The 20,365-nt window shown below is 30.2% G+C and overlaps 1 protein-coding gene and 1 non-coding gene across 2 annotated transcripts in view; one reads left to right on the top strand and one right to left on the bottom strand.

Annotated features, from left to right (window-relative positions):
- The window catches only part of LOC135957346 (ras-related protein Rap-2b), a 52,175-nt gene that overhangs the window by 27,045 nt on the left and 4,765 nt on the right, over nucleotides 1-20,365 (top strand). The window contains exon 3 of the mRNA XM_065508075.1: nucleotides 4,140-4,337. Within this exon, the coding sequence (XP_065364147.1) occupies nucleotides 4,140-4,337 (198 nt within the window). The remainder of the gene's footprint in view (nucleotides 1-4,139; nucleotides 4,338-20,365) is intronic.
- TRNAW-CCA (transfer RNA tryptophan (anticodon CCA)) lies at nucleotides 20,060-20,131 on the bottom strand. Its single transcript has one exon. It is a non-coding gene; the product is annotated as a tRNA-Trp (tRNA).

Here is a 20,365-nt window from a genome sequence, read left to right as displayed (position 1 = left end):
GGTACATCTTGGTGAAAATTCACATATTGATGTTATGCTTCAAAGGTAAATATGGAGCGAAATGGGGGCTACGAGGTTGCACGGACCTCATTCCTGGTTAGAGTTTATTAATTTAAACTTGCAGCTTATTAGAGTCTTATCTAGAACAAATGTTGATATATTGAGCCCCTGGACTTTGTCCTGTCTGGATCATTGGTGAGGTCACTATGGTGAAATTTGATATGCGCAAAGAAGAAGTGTTGTCGTGTTTAAATTTTGTATTTTGACCACATGGGCAAAGTAGGACACCTTCGCTTGTAATCCGATTTCAGAGAAAATAGTGCTTATTTTTATGTAAAATTCAAATTTAGGTAAAAAATTCTCAAATCGGATAGTCGATATCAGAATATAGTAACCCATTTTAGATGCCCAACTATGTTCTTAATTATGTTCTTAACCACCTGTCTATACTTGACAAATATTCATCATAACAATAAATGACATTTGTTGTCAAGACAAAGTTGTCTAAGCAAAAGCACTAACAATTTTATCATAACGAAGAAATAATACTAATAAATGGAGACTATACCTGATAATTTTTTATTTAGACAACCATTTTGAAGTTTATCATGATAAAAATGTATCAGGTATAACCAGGGGCTAATTACAGGACTCCTGATAACAAATTTCAAAATTTGTTTTTATTTTTCCATTTTCAATTGAAAAATCTATACAACTATAAAAATTCATTAAAAAATATTCAAAATAAAAATTTAATTTTAATTTGAAGAAATTTGTATGTTTGCAAAACTCAATAAAAAAACATTTTTTGTCATATTTTTAAAAAAGTATTCCATGAATTTTATAATTGTCAAAAAGGAAAATTCTCTGCGAGATGTTAAGTTTTACCTTATTAATTTCCTCATTGCGCATTTCATTCAAATCAGTAGTTACAGATTTATTTCCCTCTTTTTTCTGTATACCACTGTACGACGCACCATCTGCTATAAATCAACATCTATTAGATTTTTCGGCCACGGAGATGATGGAATTTTTTGCGGAAGAACATGGCAGTGATTTGATCTCACAAAATTGCTTAAGTGAATTGATAATAGACTTAGACCTTTCGAAATAGAGATCTGAGCTACTAGCATCCAGACTCAAAGAAATAAATATTTTAACTCAAGGTACGAAAGTCTGATTTTATCGCAGTCCCGAATAAGAACTTCTAACATTTTTAGCTCAGAATATAATGTTGTATTTTGCAATGGCATTGGTGGCCTTTTAACATAAATGGCACTTGAAAGTTTCCAGATTTGAGTAAAGAAAAACTAAAAGCTGGTATTTTTAATGGCCTAAAAATAAGACTTTTAATGAAAGACAAGGATTACATCAATGAATGATTTAAAATCAGCGGCTTGGAAATCTTTTGTTGCCGTTGTAAAAAATGTCTAAGGAAATCATAAGGCTTAAAACTATGAGGAATTTCCTGAAAATATTGGATCGTATAACGAAGAACAAGGAGAACGTTTCTATCAAGATTTAAAAGTGATGGAAGATAGATACCAAGGTCGCAGGGATGAATATATGATGACAGATTACTGTTGGAGTATCAGTATCCCCATCGTAAAAAATCTAAAGAAAAGAAGCTGTAAAATAATTCAGGATATCGAATATACTTAAAATATGGTTTAAATTTAGCGGCACCAAAATCATTGACCTGTGTAATTGGCACATGGTGCTACACGATCGTATTTGTTGATAATCTCTCTGTTGAGAAATTCTAAAAAATGTTTATTCTTCGATTTTGTTTCCGATTGATGTTACCGATATCAAATACCTAAATTAGACTATACAGGATATATTGACGTATCAATCATGTATGTAAGATATTTGGTGTCTTCGGAAAGTGTATTTCAGCATACAGACGGATAGACGACCAGGCTGACATTGCTATATCCACTCCGCTATCTATAACGATCCAGAATATTTATACTTTTTGTGGTAGCAATTGGAGTTATTTTGCAGTCTATCCTTAATATATAAACCACTTATTTTTTTAAAGTATTATGTTTGGCAAATAAACATATAAAAATGGAGTATAATGTGTTTGTTTTTCTTAAATTTTTTTGGAATGTAACCAAAAAAAACTTTAAGTAGATAAAAAAAACACAACTTTCAACAACTGGGTGAATGTGTTTTAAAAATTGTGTTAAACAAATAAAAATAAAATGAACTCATATAAAAACAAAAAAAGCAATTGTTTGTGTGTTTTTTTGCACATTTTTGTGTCAAGGAAAAATGCATATATTTGCATAATTATGCCAATTTATGCATAATTTCACCCACTTATCGAGTGAGAACAAAACTAAATGGTTTATGTAAAAATTTAAATGTTTAAAAGGGAAAAAATAGAAGCAAAATTCAAAACATTCTTTAAAACACAAATTTATATGGAAAACAAGTAGGAAATTAAGCCCAAACATGTAATACCCTACACCATATATGATGCGAGCAAAGACATTTTTCTTTTAAAACAAGTAAGGAAGTATGGTCTCAAGTCCGACCATATAATACCCTACACTAAGTAAAACAGCAAAAACATTTTTCTTTTAAAATTTCAATAATTTATATTTTTGAGTGATTTTCGGAAGTGGTCCTTATATGGGGACTATGACCAATTATGTACCGATCACCATGAAATTAGGTCGTGTGATTTATGTCTATATTAAAGTTAACTATGTTGAATTTTGTGTGTATACCAACATTTTTAAGCGATTTATGCACGTTAAAGTGATTTTCGGAAGCGGGTCTATATGGGAGCTATGACTAATTATGGACCGATCGTAACAAAATTTGGTGACATGAATTTTGTGTATATAAAACTTACTTGGAGCGGAATTTGTGGAGATACATATATAAATTAAACATTTATGACCGATAAAGTCCAATTTCGGAAGGACATTTGTATTGGGGCTAGGTGAAATAATGGACCGATTTCAGCCAGTTTCAATAGACTTGGTCCATGAGCCGAAAAAGTAATATGTACCAAATTTCATTGAAATATCTTCAAAATTGCGACCTGTACTCTGCGCACAAGGTTTACATGGACAGCCAGCCAGCCGAACAGACGGACGGACGGACATCGTTTAATCGACTCAGAAAGTGATTCTAAGTCGATCGGTATACTTTAAGGTGGGTGTTAGACTAATATTTTTGGGCGTTACAAACATCTGCACAAACGCATAATACCCTCCCCACTATGGTGGTGTAGGGTATAAATATAGTATTTTTCTTTTTCTGTGTTATTTTCGGAAGTTTTTCGGCCTTATATGGGAGCAATGACCAATTATGCACCGATCGTCCTGAAGATTGTTGTTAAACTCAACAAGAGCTTGCAAAGTCAGCTCCCAACTCAATTAGCAATTTCAAAACGTTTGCAAGGATTCATCCCAAAGAAGAGAAATTGGGTAACTTAAAAATTGAAACTGAGAGACCTTGAGAGGCGATTTTGTATGTATAAAATAAAGCTTTTGCACCGAATCATTACTTGCGATGAAAAATGGATCCATTACGGTTACGTAAAAGATCGAATGAGAAGCCCGGTCAAACAGACGAATCGACACCAAAGCAAAGTATTGATGGCGCTAAGGTAATGCTCTATATTTGGTGGGACGGACATCGCTAAGTCGATTCAGAAAGTTATTCTGTGTAGATTTATATATTTTAAGATGGGTGTTGGACTAATATTTTCGGGCGTTATAAACATCTGCACAATCGTAATATTCTCTCCCCATTATGGTGGTATAAATATGAATTTATAAAATTTCCCAGAACTCATTATTTATATTTATCTTATTATAATATTTATGTTTTATTAATTGCTAAATTTGATGTACTATTGTAAAATCAGATTAATTTAAAAATTATTGTTCTGCGAAAGACATTTGCTGTTAAATGTTATTTATAGTGATTTGTTTTTTTTTTTTTTTGTATAAAATACTACAATAAATAATTTATTTTAAATAAATATTATCAATGATTATGATAAATAAATGTATATTAAATTATACTTAATCCCACATAAGCCCACGTTTTGCTTGTTTATTTTGAAAAATATTTTATTTATTTATTATTATCATTTTTTTGCCTTTTTACAGTTTCCCGCAATGCGTGCATTGTCCATATCATCGGCAGATGCTTTTATTCTGGTTTATGATGTCACAGATGCAACCACCTTTGAAGAGGTTCGCATGATACGTGATCAAATTCATGAGACTAAAGGCACTTCAGCTGTACCAATTGTGGTTGTGGGTAATAAAATTGATTTAGTGGGCGAAGACAGTGATCTGAGAGAGGTAAGTGTTGTGTTTTTGTAAATGCTTTATACATTTATGATGCTTAAGAAATCCGTAAAGTATTGAAATATTTTTAATATTAGTTTAATACGACAAACATATGGGCATTTCCATATGAAATTTCAAATGTTAATAAATAAATTTGTAAGAGATTTCCTAAATTGGAAAACTGAAAATAAATTTATTCTTGCTCTTAGCTACACATGTGTAATGACTTTCCTTTTAACTACTAATTATTACAAACAAAATTTAAAGATGCAGAACAAAGCTCGATTAACGCTAAATTATTCATTTGATTTTGTACATGTTGTCGCGTTCATGTACCTAAATCATCGTTTGTTATCAGTACTAGAAGATCTTTCTAATCAAGTGGCTAAAAACAAAATTTATTGGCTTTAACGAAAAGAAGTTACTGCATATAAGATTCACACAAAATCTACGATTCCGCAAACACCGTAATCTGCACCGAAATTCCATACATTTGCACCGAAAAAATGTTCGTTTCAGAAATCGGCAACGAAAATTGGGAACGAAACGGTACCGATCAGTAACGAAAAACTTGTCATTTGGGGTCGGAACGAAATCAACTTCAAGTAGTTTCGGTGCTGTAGGAACGAAATTATTACACCCTTCACCTTCGTGAGAAGGGTATATATAAGTTAGTCATTCCGTTTGTAATTTCTACATTTTTCATTTCCGACCCTATACAGTATATATATTCTGGATCCTTATAGATAGCGGAGTCGGAGATCTGTCCGTCAGTCTCTCTGTTGAAATCAATTTTCTGAAGACCCAAATATCTTTGGGATCCAAATCTTCAATAATTCTGTCAGACATGCTTTCGAGAAGTTTGCTATTTAAAATCAGCAAAATCGGTCCATAAATAACGGAGATATGAGCAAAAAACCGGGACAACCTCGATTTTTGACCTATTTTTGATCTACATATATCTGGATTACTAAGTCATTAATATAGACAATATGGATCTAATGATAGATATTTCAAAGTCCATTGCAACGATGTAGATAAGGCTATAGTAAGTTGGACCTACAATGGGTCAAAATCGGGAAAACTATTTTTTAACCCGAATTTTTTATTCATCAAAAAATTTTTTTTGTCATACATTTTTTTTGGCAAAAAAAAACTTTTTTTAAAAAAAATTAAAAAACAATTTCAAAAAAAAAAATTGGAAAAACAATTAAAAAAAAAAATTAAATTTTGTTTACCTAAAAAAATTTATTTTAAAGTATAATTTGGTGAAGGGTATATAAGATTCGGCACAGCCGAATATAGCTCTCTTACTTGTTTTTTTATTTCAAATTTAAATAAAATCAAAATGAATAAAAAAAATTAATTTTCTTTATTGGAAGATGAAATAGATGAATAGATTTGGTCAAAAATAATGAAATTCTATTAAATGTGTGACATCCACAATTAAAAAATAATTTCGTTTCTGTTTTATGCCGCAACGCACCCAACTGAAACGAAAACAATTCAGAAACGAGACGGTGACGAACACCAACGTTTTTCAGTTTCAGTTTTCGTTATCGGCGCCGATTACGGTGTATGCGGAAACCCAGCTTAAATATTTTATTTTTAAAGTTATATTTTCAAAACAAATGTTTTGATTTCATTAACAGTCTTATATATTTATGTAGATTGGTTAAACGTAAGAAGAATAAGTCTGTTAACAGCTATCGAAATGGGTAAAAATAAATAGCAAGCTGCTAAATGAATAAATAAGAAAAAATATTTTTTTGGGAAGCTGTGAGTTTATTCAAAGGGTTAAAGTTACTGAGCAATATATATATAGTATAACGAACCCATAAATAATAAATGAAGTTAATGAATTCAAATTACTTGAACTAATCCTTATTACAAACGTGACGCGTTGTAAATGTCACGTGCTAAATCATACTAAAGGTTTCAAAAAAACGAAAGCAAATATTTCAACACGTATTAATACAAAGCGTTCTTTATCCAATGTTTATTTACACTTAATATAGGACTACTAAAATGTTATCAAGAAATGGAAGCTAGAAAAAATTTAAATTTCTTTAATATGAATGTCGCGTTCTTGATCCGCGAAATGAAATATACATTATTGACATATTTCCATAAATCATAAATCTAACATTATTAAATCGTAAGAGCGATGTTGTCTAGACTCAGACCGGAAATAATGTTGCAAGATGACACTTTATAGATTGTAGAAACGCGTTTTGCAAAATATTAGGATAATAAGATAACTTTAACTGGTGGCGCAACGACGATGAAGTTTTGTGGTTCATTTAAAAGGGAAAAAAATGCATTTTTTTCAGTTTTAGTAAAAATTTTGATATTAAATAATTACTTTTGCAATTTAAAATTAAATAATCGAAATGTGTACGTAATTATCGTTCTATTGTTATATAAAAGTCAAAAATTGGTTAAAAAATGTTAAAGTTACTAAAAATTCCCCAGGCCATTAACAAGAAATGTAGGAAAAAATTAACATATTTTAGGAAGTATTAAATGAAATGCTAAGTTTTACTTAAAATATTTACTTTTATATGAGCTTTTTCACCTATTCTCAGGTATGACCAAAAAATTTAAATTTTTTAACGGCAATTTTAAAACTCCATTTTCATATTTTTCAAAATTTTGTTAAACAAATTTCAGAATTTTTTTGATCATTATCTTGGGATTTATTGAGAATATAATAGGAAATAAAAATATGAAAATAAGTATATACCTTCTATAGTTTTTCCGTACCTGGGATTTAAATTTTACGATTTTCGAGAAAAACTAATTTTTGCCCATATTTTTTCGAATGAGACCAATTTCCTTATTGTTTTGAATTTTAAGTAAACCCTATTCAGAATATTATAGTCCAGATAACTTTAAATATACTAAAATCGGAAAACATTAACCCTTAAATCGTGAAGGTCATAGGTCCAATTTTCCAATATTTGGAATTTCTAACGGAAACAGAACGAAATATTATATATTTTTGGGCCGATTTTAATGAAACAAAAAAAATATACAATAAAGTCCAGAATTTACAATAATACCACAAAAGTGGAAATTAACCCTTAATAGCACTTGGGGATAAACATTATTTCTAATGAAATCAACTTTCCATGCGCCCATATGACTTTCGGACCCATTCAAAACTAGGTATAATTTTGAAATTCAGTTCTCTTTCATAGCTCATTACGCTGTTTGATATTTTGACCAAAATTGTGCGATTTTTTAATTTTATTCGCGATGTGAATTTAAATAGTAAGATCCTTAAGTAAATCATTAATTACCTTGTCTCTTATTGAAGTTGTCAATAAATTTTCTTACCATCAAATATGGTAATTTAAATAGTTTGCCTTTACTTTTACTGTATTTCCAAATTTTTCATACAACATTTTTTCATATTCTGCGAAATCGTTATAGTCATATCATTCTATCTGTTTAAATCAACATTCCGAAACTCCCAAATACATTATATATAAGGTATTTTGGTATAGTCAAATAGCAACATTTAGAGCAGAACTGTTGAATTTAGAAAATTGTGATCGTAAATAATTAAATATTCCTAGTACATTCCAACTACAAAAGGCAACACCTACAAGAAATTAAACACAAACTATTTAATATCTAACAAATCAATTTCAATACTAAATATTCACTTTAACACTTCCATAGTAATAATAAACGAAACCAAACCAAACCCACACATTTCACTTAACACACTGACCACGAAACCTCAAGACTTCAAATATACCGACAACCATCAAAGACATTTCACAACTGCACACTGGCCCCATCAAATATTTACAAATATTAAGTAGCCGTCTGTTGCTGCATACAAAATTAAAATCACTCATACGCATCACAACACTTTTTGCTTTATTATACCCTTCAGCTTCGTGAGAAGGGTATATATAAGTTTGTCATTCCGTTTGTAATTTCTACATTTTTCATTTCCGACCCTATAAAGTATATATATTCTGGATCCTTATAGATAGCGGAGTCGATTAAGCCATGTCCGTCTGTCTGTCTGTCTGTCTGTCTGTCTGTCTGTCTGTCTGTCTGTCTGTCTGTCTGTCTGTCTGTCTGTCTGTCTGTCTGTCTGTCTGTCTGTCTGTCTGTCTGTCTGTCTGTCTGTCTGTCTGTCTGTCTGTCCGTCTGTCTGTCTGTCTGTCTGTCTGTTGAAATCAATTTTCTGAAGGCCCCAGATATCTCCGGGATCCAAATCTTCAACAATTCTGTCAGACATACTTTCGAGAATTTTGCTATTTAAAATCAGCAAAATCCGTCCATAAATAACGGAGATATGAGCAAAAATCCGAGACAACCTCTGAAAATTTCATCAAAAAACACAATTTATTGCATGCTTTGACAAAAAAACAACAAAACGTATGCATGGATGTGCAAGCTTTGTGTATTTGGTTTTTTTTTGTGTTTTGTTTCTTTTGGCGTTGTTGTTGTTTTTTATACAACTAAAGTTTAGTTTGGTTGTGTGTTGGTTTTTTTGACAAAAAAACAACAAATCGTATGTTTGGGTGTGCATGCTTTGCGTTTTTATACCCTTCAGCTTCGTGAGAAGGGTATATATAAGTTTGTCATTCCGTTTGTAATTTCTACATTTTTCATTTCCGACCCTATAAAGTATATATATTCTGGATCCTTATAGATAGCGGAGTCGATTAAGCCATGTCCGTCTGTCTGTCTGTCTGTCTGTCTGTCTGTCTGTCCGTCTGTCTGTCTGTTGAAATCAATTTTCTGAAGGCCCCAGATATCTCCGGGATCCAAATCTTCAACAATTCTGTCAGACATACTTTCGAGAATTTTGCTATTTAAAATCAGCAAAATCCGTTCATAAATAACGGAGATATGGGCAAAAATCCGAGACAACCTCTGAAAATTTCATCAAAAAACACAATGTATTGCATGCTTTGACAAAAAAACAACAAAACGTATGCTTGGGTGTGCAAGCTTTGTGTATTTGGTTTTTTTTTTGTTTCTTTTGGCGTTGTTGTTGTTTTTTATACAACTAAACGTTTGTTTGGTTGTGTGTTGTTTTTTTTGACAAAAAATCAACAAATCGTATGTTTGAATGTGCATGCTTTGAGTATTTTGTTTCTTTTGCCGTTGTTGTTGTTTTTTATACAATTAAACGTATGTTTGGATGTGTGTTGGTTTCATTGCCTTGCGTATTTTGTTTTTTCTTTTGGTGTTTTGTTTCGTTTGGCGTTGTTGTTGTTTTTTGTGTTCTTGATAAATTTAGGATGCTGTACGCTGAAAGTGGGCAATGTACATACATATATACTAATTATAAAAAATAATAATGCATCCACAACAAAGGTGAAGGGTATATAAGATTCGGCATAGCCGAATATAGCACTCTTACTTGTTTGAGTTAAATTTGTTATTGGTTTGCTAAAAATTCGCTGTTATTTTTCAATTTCCTTTCAAACACAGTTATTTTTTTATTAGTTATTTGTGTTGAGCAAAAAGTAAAAAAAAAGAACTGAAAGAATTCAACTTAATACCAATAATAAATCTTATTTTTTTATGAAGATCTCAGATTGATAAAATGTCAAATTAAAATTCTTTTATGCAAGATAAAGAAGCTAAAAAAAAAGAGAAAATCATAAAAATCTTGAAAATTTTTCATCTTCAATAGATTTACATACAGACAGATTTCCATGCTTAACTTGTCTTGTTGCTTCAAACTTTTTTGCTCTCATGGCAAAAATACAGTAAAATGAAGGCAACCAGTGTCCTTTAACCTCAAAGCGGTGGAATAGCAGAGGGAGATGGAAATAAACAAATCACTGAAGCAAACAACAACAAAAAGAAATAACTCCAATAAGAAAAACAACATATTGAGAATGTAATCAAAATGCAAATTTTCGTATTCCTTTATTAGTTTTCAGACTTATGTACATAACTATGTATATGAACGTTCCCTAGTTCGTTGCTTTCTTCATTCCCTCTTTCCTGCCATCAACTTTAACAAGAAAACCAACATCAATAATAACACGACTAACAACAATATCAACCCAAATAATAATATTTGAACTTATTTCAAATCTTTCATTACAAAGCCATTTTATTTTATTATATTAGAATATAAATTGATTTATTTGTTAATGTGTTTGTGTTTGTATTGGGTGTGCTGCCAAATGTAAGGGTGTAGATGTCTGCCACTGTAAGTGCAAGACCATTTAAACTACTTGACATACTTCCTCTAACCTGCACAATGGAACAGCAGAAAGCTTTTATGGCAAATCGTTTTATACCTTGAAACTTCAGGGAACCCCCAGCATACATTGTATTTCCCTAGCTATAGATTGCATTGTAATGTAAATATTTTTTTACATGAATGTAAGACAGTGAATTCATATATAAACTAATCTGATTAAAGTACTATGACACTTTTTTAAGGTGTCACAGCGTTCATGGGCATTATGACATTGAACGTTATGATATGACAGTTGACGACACTGTCATATCATAATATGACATAGAAATGTATAAATAAAGTTTTCAAAGCGGTAGCCGGTAGAAATTGGGCAAAAAAAAAATTTTTCGAATTGTTATTTTCAATTTTAAAATTTTTTTTTTTTAATTTTGGTGAAAAAAAAATTCGTGTTAAAAAATATATTTTTTTCGAATTTGACCCATTGTAGGTCCAACTTACTATGGTCTTTGCAAAGGTCTTTGAAATATCTATCATTCGATTTTGACCCATTGTAGGTCTTTGCAAAGGTCTTTGAAATATCTAACATTAGATATCCATATTATCTATATTAACGACTTAGTAATCCAGATATAGGTCAAAAATTGAGGTTGTCTTGATTTTTTCCTCACATCTCATCCATTTGTGGACCGATTTGGCTGATTTTAAATTGAAAACTTCTCGAAAGCATGTCTGAAGATTTGGATCCCGAAGATAACTGGGGTCTTCAGAAAATTGATTTCAACAGACAGGCAGACGGACATTACTTAATTGACTCCGCTATCTATAAGGATCCAGAATATATATACTTTATAGGGTCGGAAAATTATATTGTGGAAACTACAAACGGAATGACAAACTTATAAATACCCTTCTCACGAAGATGAAGGGTATAAAAAAACATAAATTCAAGACATATTTTTGTCCGTTTGTAATTTCTACATTTTTCATTTGCGAGCCCACAAAATATTTATATTATGCATCGTTTTAGATAGCGGAGTTGATATAGCCATGTCCGTCTTTCCGTCTATCCGTCTGTATGCTGAAATCAACTTTCCATAGTCTTCAAATAACTAACATAAATGATTCATACATCAATATATCCGCCCACAAATTGCTGAGATATAAGGAAAAAAAAGGACAACCTCGATTTTTAAGTCGATCGAAACCACCTTAAAGTATACCGATCGACTTAGAATCACTTTCTGAGTCGATTAAGCGATGTCCGTCCGTCCGTCTGTCTAGCTGTCCATGTAAACCTTGTGCGCAAAGTACAGGTCGCAAGTTTTAAGATATTTCGATCAAATTTGGTACATATAATTTTTTCGCTTCAAGGACTAAGCCTATTGAAACTGCCTGAAATCGTTCCATTATTTCACCTAGCTCCCATTCAAATGTCCTCCCGAAATTGGACTTTATCGGTCATAAAGGTTTAATTTATACATGTATCTACACAAATTTCGCTCCAAATAAGTTTTATATATACGAAATTCATGTCACGAAATTTTGATGCGATCTGTTTAATTAATTAGTCATAGCTGCCATACAGACCCGCTTCTAAAAATCACTTTAACGTGCATAAATCTCTTAAAAATGTTGGTATACACACAAAATTCAACATAAATAACTTTCATATAGACATAAATCACACGACCTAATTTCATGGTGATCGGTCCATAATTGGTCATAGATCCCATATAAGGCCCACTTCTGAAAATCAAGCACGAATCATTGAAAATGATATAAATAATCTTTTATTTACATCAAATCACTGACTTTGAAAGCCTGTATATAGGAAACTATATAACTATCTATGAAAATTAAAGAAAAGGTCGATTAACAATTACACATATAAAATAATTAATATTTTAAAAGAAAAATGTTTTTGCTCCTAATATTTGCAATTTTGATACAAATTTTAGTTTTAGAAACTCAATAAATATGTAATAAAATCTTTATTTATTAACAAAACTCAATGAAGTCTCCAATGTTTTTTAAATTTGTCATTCTAAGGGCCATTATTATAACTTGTCTATAAGTTCGAAATAGTAAAAGTTAACTTTAAGTAATAGAAAAATGTATTCTTAAAGTTAAATTTTACTATTTCGAATTTATAGGCAAGTTGTAATAATGGCCCTAATGATAAAGTGTAAAAACCCTTGTCAAAAGGTCAAACGGAATCCCGCAATTCCTAAAAATTGGAGCGAAAATTCCAAAAATTGTATTTTTGAAAATTTTTCCTATAGGGTCCACTTTTCCGTCGAAACTGGGAAAATACTTTGGGGATAAATAGCGAATACATAAGGATTTCCAAAGCTGCTTTCCGTTTTCTAAACCCAGCTTTGAGATTTTAGAACATGTGGCCCAAAATTTAAATTTTTATAAAAAAAATAGGTCAATTTCCGATGTTGTTTGGGGGACATATTCGAAAAAATAGGACATGTTTTTTAAACCAAAATATTTTTCGAAAAGAAGCCTTACAGAAAAACATAAATTTGTTATATGTTCTTAAAGAAAAATTTTTTTAATGAAAAAAAAAGAGTTAAGTCACCTAACCAAAGTTGAGCCCAGAAAACCAGCAAAAATCTACTATTTTTTAAATTAAAAATCGTTTATTTTTGAATCTATAATTGATATTGCTCTGAAATCATTTGTATATTATTGGTGATTTAGTTATCTAACTAACAAATCAAATTGGAGTCCAGTCGGTCCAAAAGTACTATCTAAATTTAAAAAAACGGACCCAGATATGGAAAAATTTTAAAATTTAAATTTTGACTCGCAAATTGAAAGAGATAAATAGAACACACAAGCATGTTTTTCAAGACCTAGAGCGCTTTCCAAAAATATAAAAATCTTTCAAATCGGATTGGAAACAAAAAAGGGCACGTGTTTAAAAATTTTATCCCGCCCCTGGTGCATTTATAGGGCCCATTTTAATAACTTAAACTTGAATACACCTTAGCTACGCTCACGTAAAATTTTATAGCCGTTTAGAAATGCCAGATTTATTTCCAAAAAAATTTCACTGTGTAATGCAATCTGAACATATCTAAGCACTCTAAATAGCTCACAAATATCACTTTGTACCTTAAAAATGTTAGACTTTCACTATTTTTTGACGCGAAAACAATAATTTTTTGTTAAAGAAAATAGCGAGGCATGGGCAAATCATTATCACTGACCATAAAGTTACCCAATCTTGATCACGCAAGAACGGCTTGATGCAATATATGAAAAAAACTTTAAAATTTTTGAAAGGTGGCATGGTTTGTGGAGCTTCTGAAGAGTAAATACAAGCTTTTTATATAAGTATTTGATATTGGCGAAAACCTTGGGATTTGAAGATTAATATTTTAGAGAAATGAATTAATTTTATATTTTTTCGGTAAAAATTTACCTTAAAAACTAAAAAAATATAATATGGTGATTTTCCATAAAAAAACATAAAATTTCAATTAATGTAAAATGTTAATGGTCTAATGTTAATAGATCTAAATGTCCTTAGTTAATGGCATTACAATTGTTGCCATTCGTTATTTTCAAATACCGAAATTCCTAAAACGGGGAAAATTTGTTCCATAAACTGGGATTTTTTTAGAAAATTTCCCACTTTAACATGATTTACAGCCTGATAGTTAAAACGCTTTTTACGTATTTAAACCACATATAGGGCTATACAAATATGGAGCATTTTCGAGGATCGATGCTTTTTTACTCAAGCTTTAAATTTTGTTTCAAAATTGGTCAAGTTTGGATAGGGTTGGGGGGGACAATATCCGCAAAAGTGAGCCAAATTTTACTTTATACACTTTAGCATTAAGTTTTCTTTTCAGATCATATACAAATTTTATATAGTCCCGAAGAAAATTTTGTCTATAAAAGGCCCTCCATATCTAAAAAAAATCAAACAATGGTCTAGCTAAATTTAATAAAAAATTAATAAACCTAATTATCTCTTCAACTAAAATTGATAACTTTTTTTATATCTTTTCAAGGACTATTTATATTTTAAATTTCAGCTGATTTGAATCATAAATGGTTTTTTGTCGATTTTTTTAAAAAGTGTGAGACTGGAGACATTGAGAGACCATTTCCAATAAAAAACGTTTCACTGTACAGTACAAGATCTGTTCAATGCCGCCTACGAAAATATAAATTAATTTAAATTGGACACAACTACAGCAGTTGTCGTTATATGGGGGTCAATTATAGACCGATCCTCACAAAAGTTGTTAGAAAGATCTATGTTCCGATTTCATCACGATATTATTTTTTTATTATTATTTTATGACAATTATAAATGTTCAAGTTATTATCTGAGGGGACCTTGTATGGGGACTAGAGGCAAATGTTAACCGATTTTCAACATACTTTATATTAAAATTTCAGAATACTTATTCCTGAAGGACATTTGTATGGGAGCTAGATGTAATCATTGACCGATATTGCCCATTTTGAATACAAAATTAATCAATGAAAAGTATTTATAGAAAATTTCTTTTGTGGTTCTCTGACGTAATGACAAAATCTATATACCCCCCATATTTTTTTGATGGTTTATTTAATTGGCGATTTCTATTTTCTGATAAACAAACTTGTGTTTCTACAAACTTGTGTTTCATCCGAGTTGGTTCTTCGTCATTTCACTTTTCTGTGAATACCGCAGCAACTGCTGGAAGTGTAGCTGGACTACTGCTAGTCGGCTAGCAGAAAGCTGAGGCAGTTGTATAACTTCCTAGCTGCTTCGTGTACGTTGGAGCGTATCATCATAACATTGAAGTTGCAATAGGAAAATTATCTGATGACATGCCAGTCTGCTTCCCTTTGGTTAATGTGGCAATCAGAACCATTAAAATCCTTAGGTCGATCCAGACAAAACGATTATGAGTAATTGAAATGCCACTGATATGACCCCACTGTTCATCACAGCCTCTCAATGCCACACAGTTTAAATGTTAAGAAAACAAAAAGTTTTTTCCCCCTTTTCAATATCATTTTTTTCAATTTTCTCGAATATTATTTTATTATTCACAATAAAAAAATGGAAACAGAAGAACCTACAAACAATTTATATAGAGCGAGAAAAATATATATATGTAACCCTTATCATTCAGTGCCATCAGTTCGGTTGAGGCTGAATAAATTAGTTGCGAATCATTTTTGCATTTCAAGTTGTTTTTTTGGTTTGTGAAACAAATAATAAAAAAAGGGTTTTCGCCAAGTTTTTCAACGTTTTTCTTTTCACTTTTTATTCAGATGACGAGTGCGTGAGTTTGTGTTTGTTCACTTAAACGTAAATAAAGGAGTAAAAACCAGTCATTTGTTTTGCCTTTGTGTGGTAAACAAAACGGTTTTTACATGTTGAGTTTTTCAATTTTATTCAACCAAGTTTGTTTTTAACACCCTACACTAAGTTGTGGGTATTTGGAATGTTTGAGTGCAGTTTTTCCAAAAAATCTTGATTTTTGTATGGCCATATTGAAATGATACCAAATATCCGTTTCAGAAAGGGAAATTTCCTAACTTTCTCTTCCAATAGATCCGTTTGTCCTTTAGAAACCGGTTACTTTCAATCGGAAATAGTAGAGCATTTTAAATTCTCTACATCCTATCAAATCATTTAGGCCCAGTAAAGTGGGGCAATCAAAAAAAAAACACATTTTCACAAACAAAAAGGTAAAGAAAACATAACAAAATGACGATGATGACGATGGCATGTGAACAATTTTCACTTACTTTATTTTTATACGGCAAACAAAGAAAAAGAGGTGTTAATATTTGCACAGAGGATACAACAGAAAATGGAAATTTTTCATAAATTGTTTTTCGCGTTTTTTTTTCGCCGAACTTTATTAAGGTAAATTTTTCCCCAGATAATCATAAATACTACTTAGCATGTTTGTTGGCGGCTATAATGATTACTAATAAAGAGTTTATATTGATGATATACGTAATGGTTGAAATATACACACAAAGGCTTAAAAGAATTAATTCTTAATTTTCAATTTTCAAACAAAAAAAAAATGTTTATTCTTAAACATTCCATACGAATTAATTCCTAGGCATAATCTCCTTTGTACTTCAAAGGTAGAGAATTCGTTCCTTTGAAAATTCTTTATTTATAGAATTAATTTCTTACTGAATAATTTAAGTTTTCTTTAATTAAAATCCATTACAAAAAAAGCTCCAATTCCAATCTATTACAAAAAGTTAATTTTTTTTCAATTGATTTTGTAAATGATTAAAAACAAATCTAAATGAAGAAGAATATTGTTACGTTTTTACCTTTTAAAAACGGGGGTTTATTTTCTTTGATTGCAAATAAAAAGCCTGTTAGTAGTTTAAAAATTGTAACAACTCTTTATTTATTCAAATGTACAACAACATAATTAAATAGTCTCTCAGTGTTTTTATACACATTTATAAATTCGCAGAAATACAGACACACTTTATAATGTACACGAATTCACAGGAAAATACAGCACACTTTAATTCACTTGATGTTTATTTACACAGCGTCTATCATGAACTAACTAACGACAGCGACCTCTTCCACACGCCATCTCTCGTGAACATTCTACAACGATCTTAACGGACAACTACTAGATTCGAATTCTAGAGCTTTCGAAGTTAATATTAGCAGCTTAACAGTTATAGACAATGCTAATCAACCGCATGCTATCAACATTGTTGATAAGTAGAAGCTTCTACTGATGGAAATTTTTATAAACACGATGAATGTAGCTGGCAGTTGCTACAGACCGTTAAATTCAAATCGCTAATGCAAATTTGTAACAATATTTTCATTCAATTTGTATTACGAGGCACAGTGGTTTAGAAACGTTTTTTTTTGGAAATAACTCTGTATATCAAGAACTATTGGAGATATTGTTACGATTTTGATTGGAGCTGAGATGTTTTTGAGTAGATCTACAGTTTTTCATCTTCTAGGGCTAATGGGGGTCAAAAATCCATTTATAAGTTGAAGAGATATTTAGGTAGGTTTAATTTAGCTTGATCTTTTTTTGGTTTTTAAGATCTGGCGAGCCTACAGAGGATTGAATTTTTTATATCAGATATATATTGGCCATACAATTTTAAATAAAATAAAAAAAACTTGCTAACAGTTATCTCGCCCCTATAAAAAGTTACACACATCCATAGATGAAACATCTTTTTACGTGTTTCAACTTTGGATGCGTTTATTTTTTAAGTTTTTCCCCAAAAAAGTCCCTATATTTGTTCTTTTATAGAAACAAATTTTCTGCGGAAGTAAAATAAAGTACAAACTGGCTCACATAAGCGGACATTGTCCCTCCCAGCCCTAACCAAACTTAGACAATTTTGAAACAAAATTTTAGGTTTGAAAAAAAAAATAATAAATACGGAAAGCACCGATCGTGGAGAAAGCTCCACATTTGTATAGCCCTATATATTGTGTTAATACTTACTAAGCATTTTTACTATCACAAGGTAAATTACGTCAAAGGCACTTTTCTAAAAAAAAAACTTGGTTTTCGGAACACATTTTCCTCGTTTTAGAAATTTCGGTATTTAAAATCCAAGAATGGCAACAATTGCAATGCCACTGACTTAAGGACATTTAGATCTATACTAGTTCCAAATTTTGTTAAAATTTTACATTAATTAAAATTTTATATTTTTCTTGATGGAAAATTTCCATATTATATTTTTGTTTGGTCTTTAAAGTAAATGACGTCTCAAAAATTTATAAAATTATTTAATTTTAATAAAATATCAATCTTGAATTCCTAAGGTTTTCATTAATAACAAATACTTACATAAAAAGCTTATATTTACTTGTCAGAAGCTCCACAAAACTTAACCCCTTTCAAAAATTGTAACGTTTTGCATCATAAAGACTGGGTAAAGTGATGGACCGGAATCTTAATGATAATTATTTGCCGATTATTCAGTATTATAGCACAATAAAGAAGTGTCAATCATATTCTTCTTAAAAAAAAATTTTTTTCGAGTCAAAAAATATTAAAAAACGAAAATTGTTAAGATACAAATAGATCTTTGTGAGCTATTTAGAGTCCCTAGACACGATCAGATTGCATTGATATGTTCACAAGAGTTGTTCAGCTTTACCCTAGCTACAACTTTGCTGAAAAATTTAGTGAATAATTAGGATTCCCTTTAAGATATTCTAAAAAAAAGTAAAAAAAAATAGTTTTCCAATATAGTTTTCAAAAAAAGGAGACGAAAAGCTATTTTTTTGGCAAAAAAAAATCACCAAAATTTGTTTGGTTATATTATTGCTATATATAGTTAAGCTGTATCACCAAGTCTGAATTAGCTGTTGGCCAAAATCTGATGACACCTTTTTTGAAAGCCCACTGAATTTCAGAATCTTGGAGTTCCATTAAAAAAAATTGGTCACCAAAATCGCCAAACTGAGTATAGGGTTTTACTACTGATTTTCAGAATCTTTGGAGGCCCATTAAAAAAAATTGGCCACCAAAACCGCCACTACCCTCTTGGTAGTAGAGACAAACCTATAATATAATGACCATGTGTTTTTTAAAAAATCTTCATTTTGTTGCACAGTGTAATTGATTCTCAATTTTAATTTAATTTCCCAAACATTTTAAGTTTTTGTTACTTTTTAAGCTAAATTTAGATTTAACACTATGAAAAAGTATAAAAAGTTGTCTAAAGAGAATTAAAACAAACATGAGAATAAATTCGAATAATTATAACGAATAATCGCTGACAAAACAACTGCCTAATAACTGAAAATATGTTTAAAGTGTTAAATAAACAAATTTTGGTTTACCAAATTGATTTTTACAACGATTAAAAAAATTAATCGAATAATTGAGAACAAATAATCGTTAAATATTTCACTTCATGACAACAAAACCTTTTCCAAATTAGTTAATAATGAACAAAATCAAATAATAACAGATTTTTGTAGCGAATAAAATATTATTCGAATAATTATAAACGAATAATCGGTAAAACTGGACTGCTTTATTACAAAAAATCTTTTGTAAAGTGTTGAGTAAGAACATTTTGGGATAAAATGTGATTTTTGCAACGAATAAAAAAGTTAATCGAATAATTGAGAACAAATAATCGTTAACTATTTCACTTCACGACCGCAAAACCTTTTCCAAATTAGTATAATTATGAACAAAATCAAATAATAACAGATTTTTGTAGCGAATAAAATATTATTCGAATAATTATAAACGAATAATCGGTAAAACTAGACTGCTTTATTACAACCTTTTGTAAAGTTTTGAGTAAGAACATTTTCTTATAAAATGTGATTTTTACAACGAATAAAAAAGTTAATCGAATAATTGAGAATGAATAATCCTTAAAATTTAGATAAATACCCACAAAACTTAATCCAAATTATTTCCATAATAAAAAATATTAAATAATATAAGATTTTTTGATTTTATATTCAAATTATGTATTAAATTTATACAATTTTCTTTTATAAATATATAAAATAATTTCTTGACCCCGACGTGATTTGAACACGCAACCTTCTGATCTGGAGTCAGATGCGCTACCGTTGCGCCACGGAGTCTTTCATAAATTGAAATGTTAAACTCTATAATTGATAATTGATTTATTAATACGAAAATATGATCAAAGTGAAAGTAAATTACAAATATAATTTATCGGTTTCTTAATTATTTTTAATTACTTAATTTCATTGAAATTTCTTTAAAAATAAATTTTTACTTTTTTTTAATTAGCATTTAAGGAACTTTTTTATTTCCCTACTATTAGGAATACTTCTCTTAAAGATTTATTTTGA

Source organism: Calliphora vicina, chromosome 4 (assembly GCF_958450345.1).
Source record: "Calliphora vicina chromosome 4, idCalVici1.1, whole genome shotgun sequence".
In the NCBI taxonomy this organism is placed as follows: Eukaryota; Metazoa; Arthropoda; class Insecta; order Diptera; family Calliphoridae; genus Calliphora; species Calliphora vicina.
Note: the sequence above shows the minus strand (reverse complement) of the source record. Positions and strands in the feature narration are given on the sequence as shown.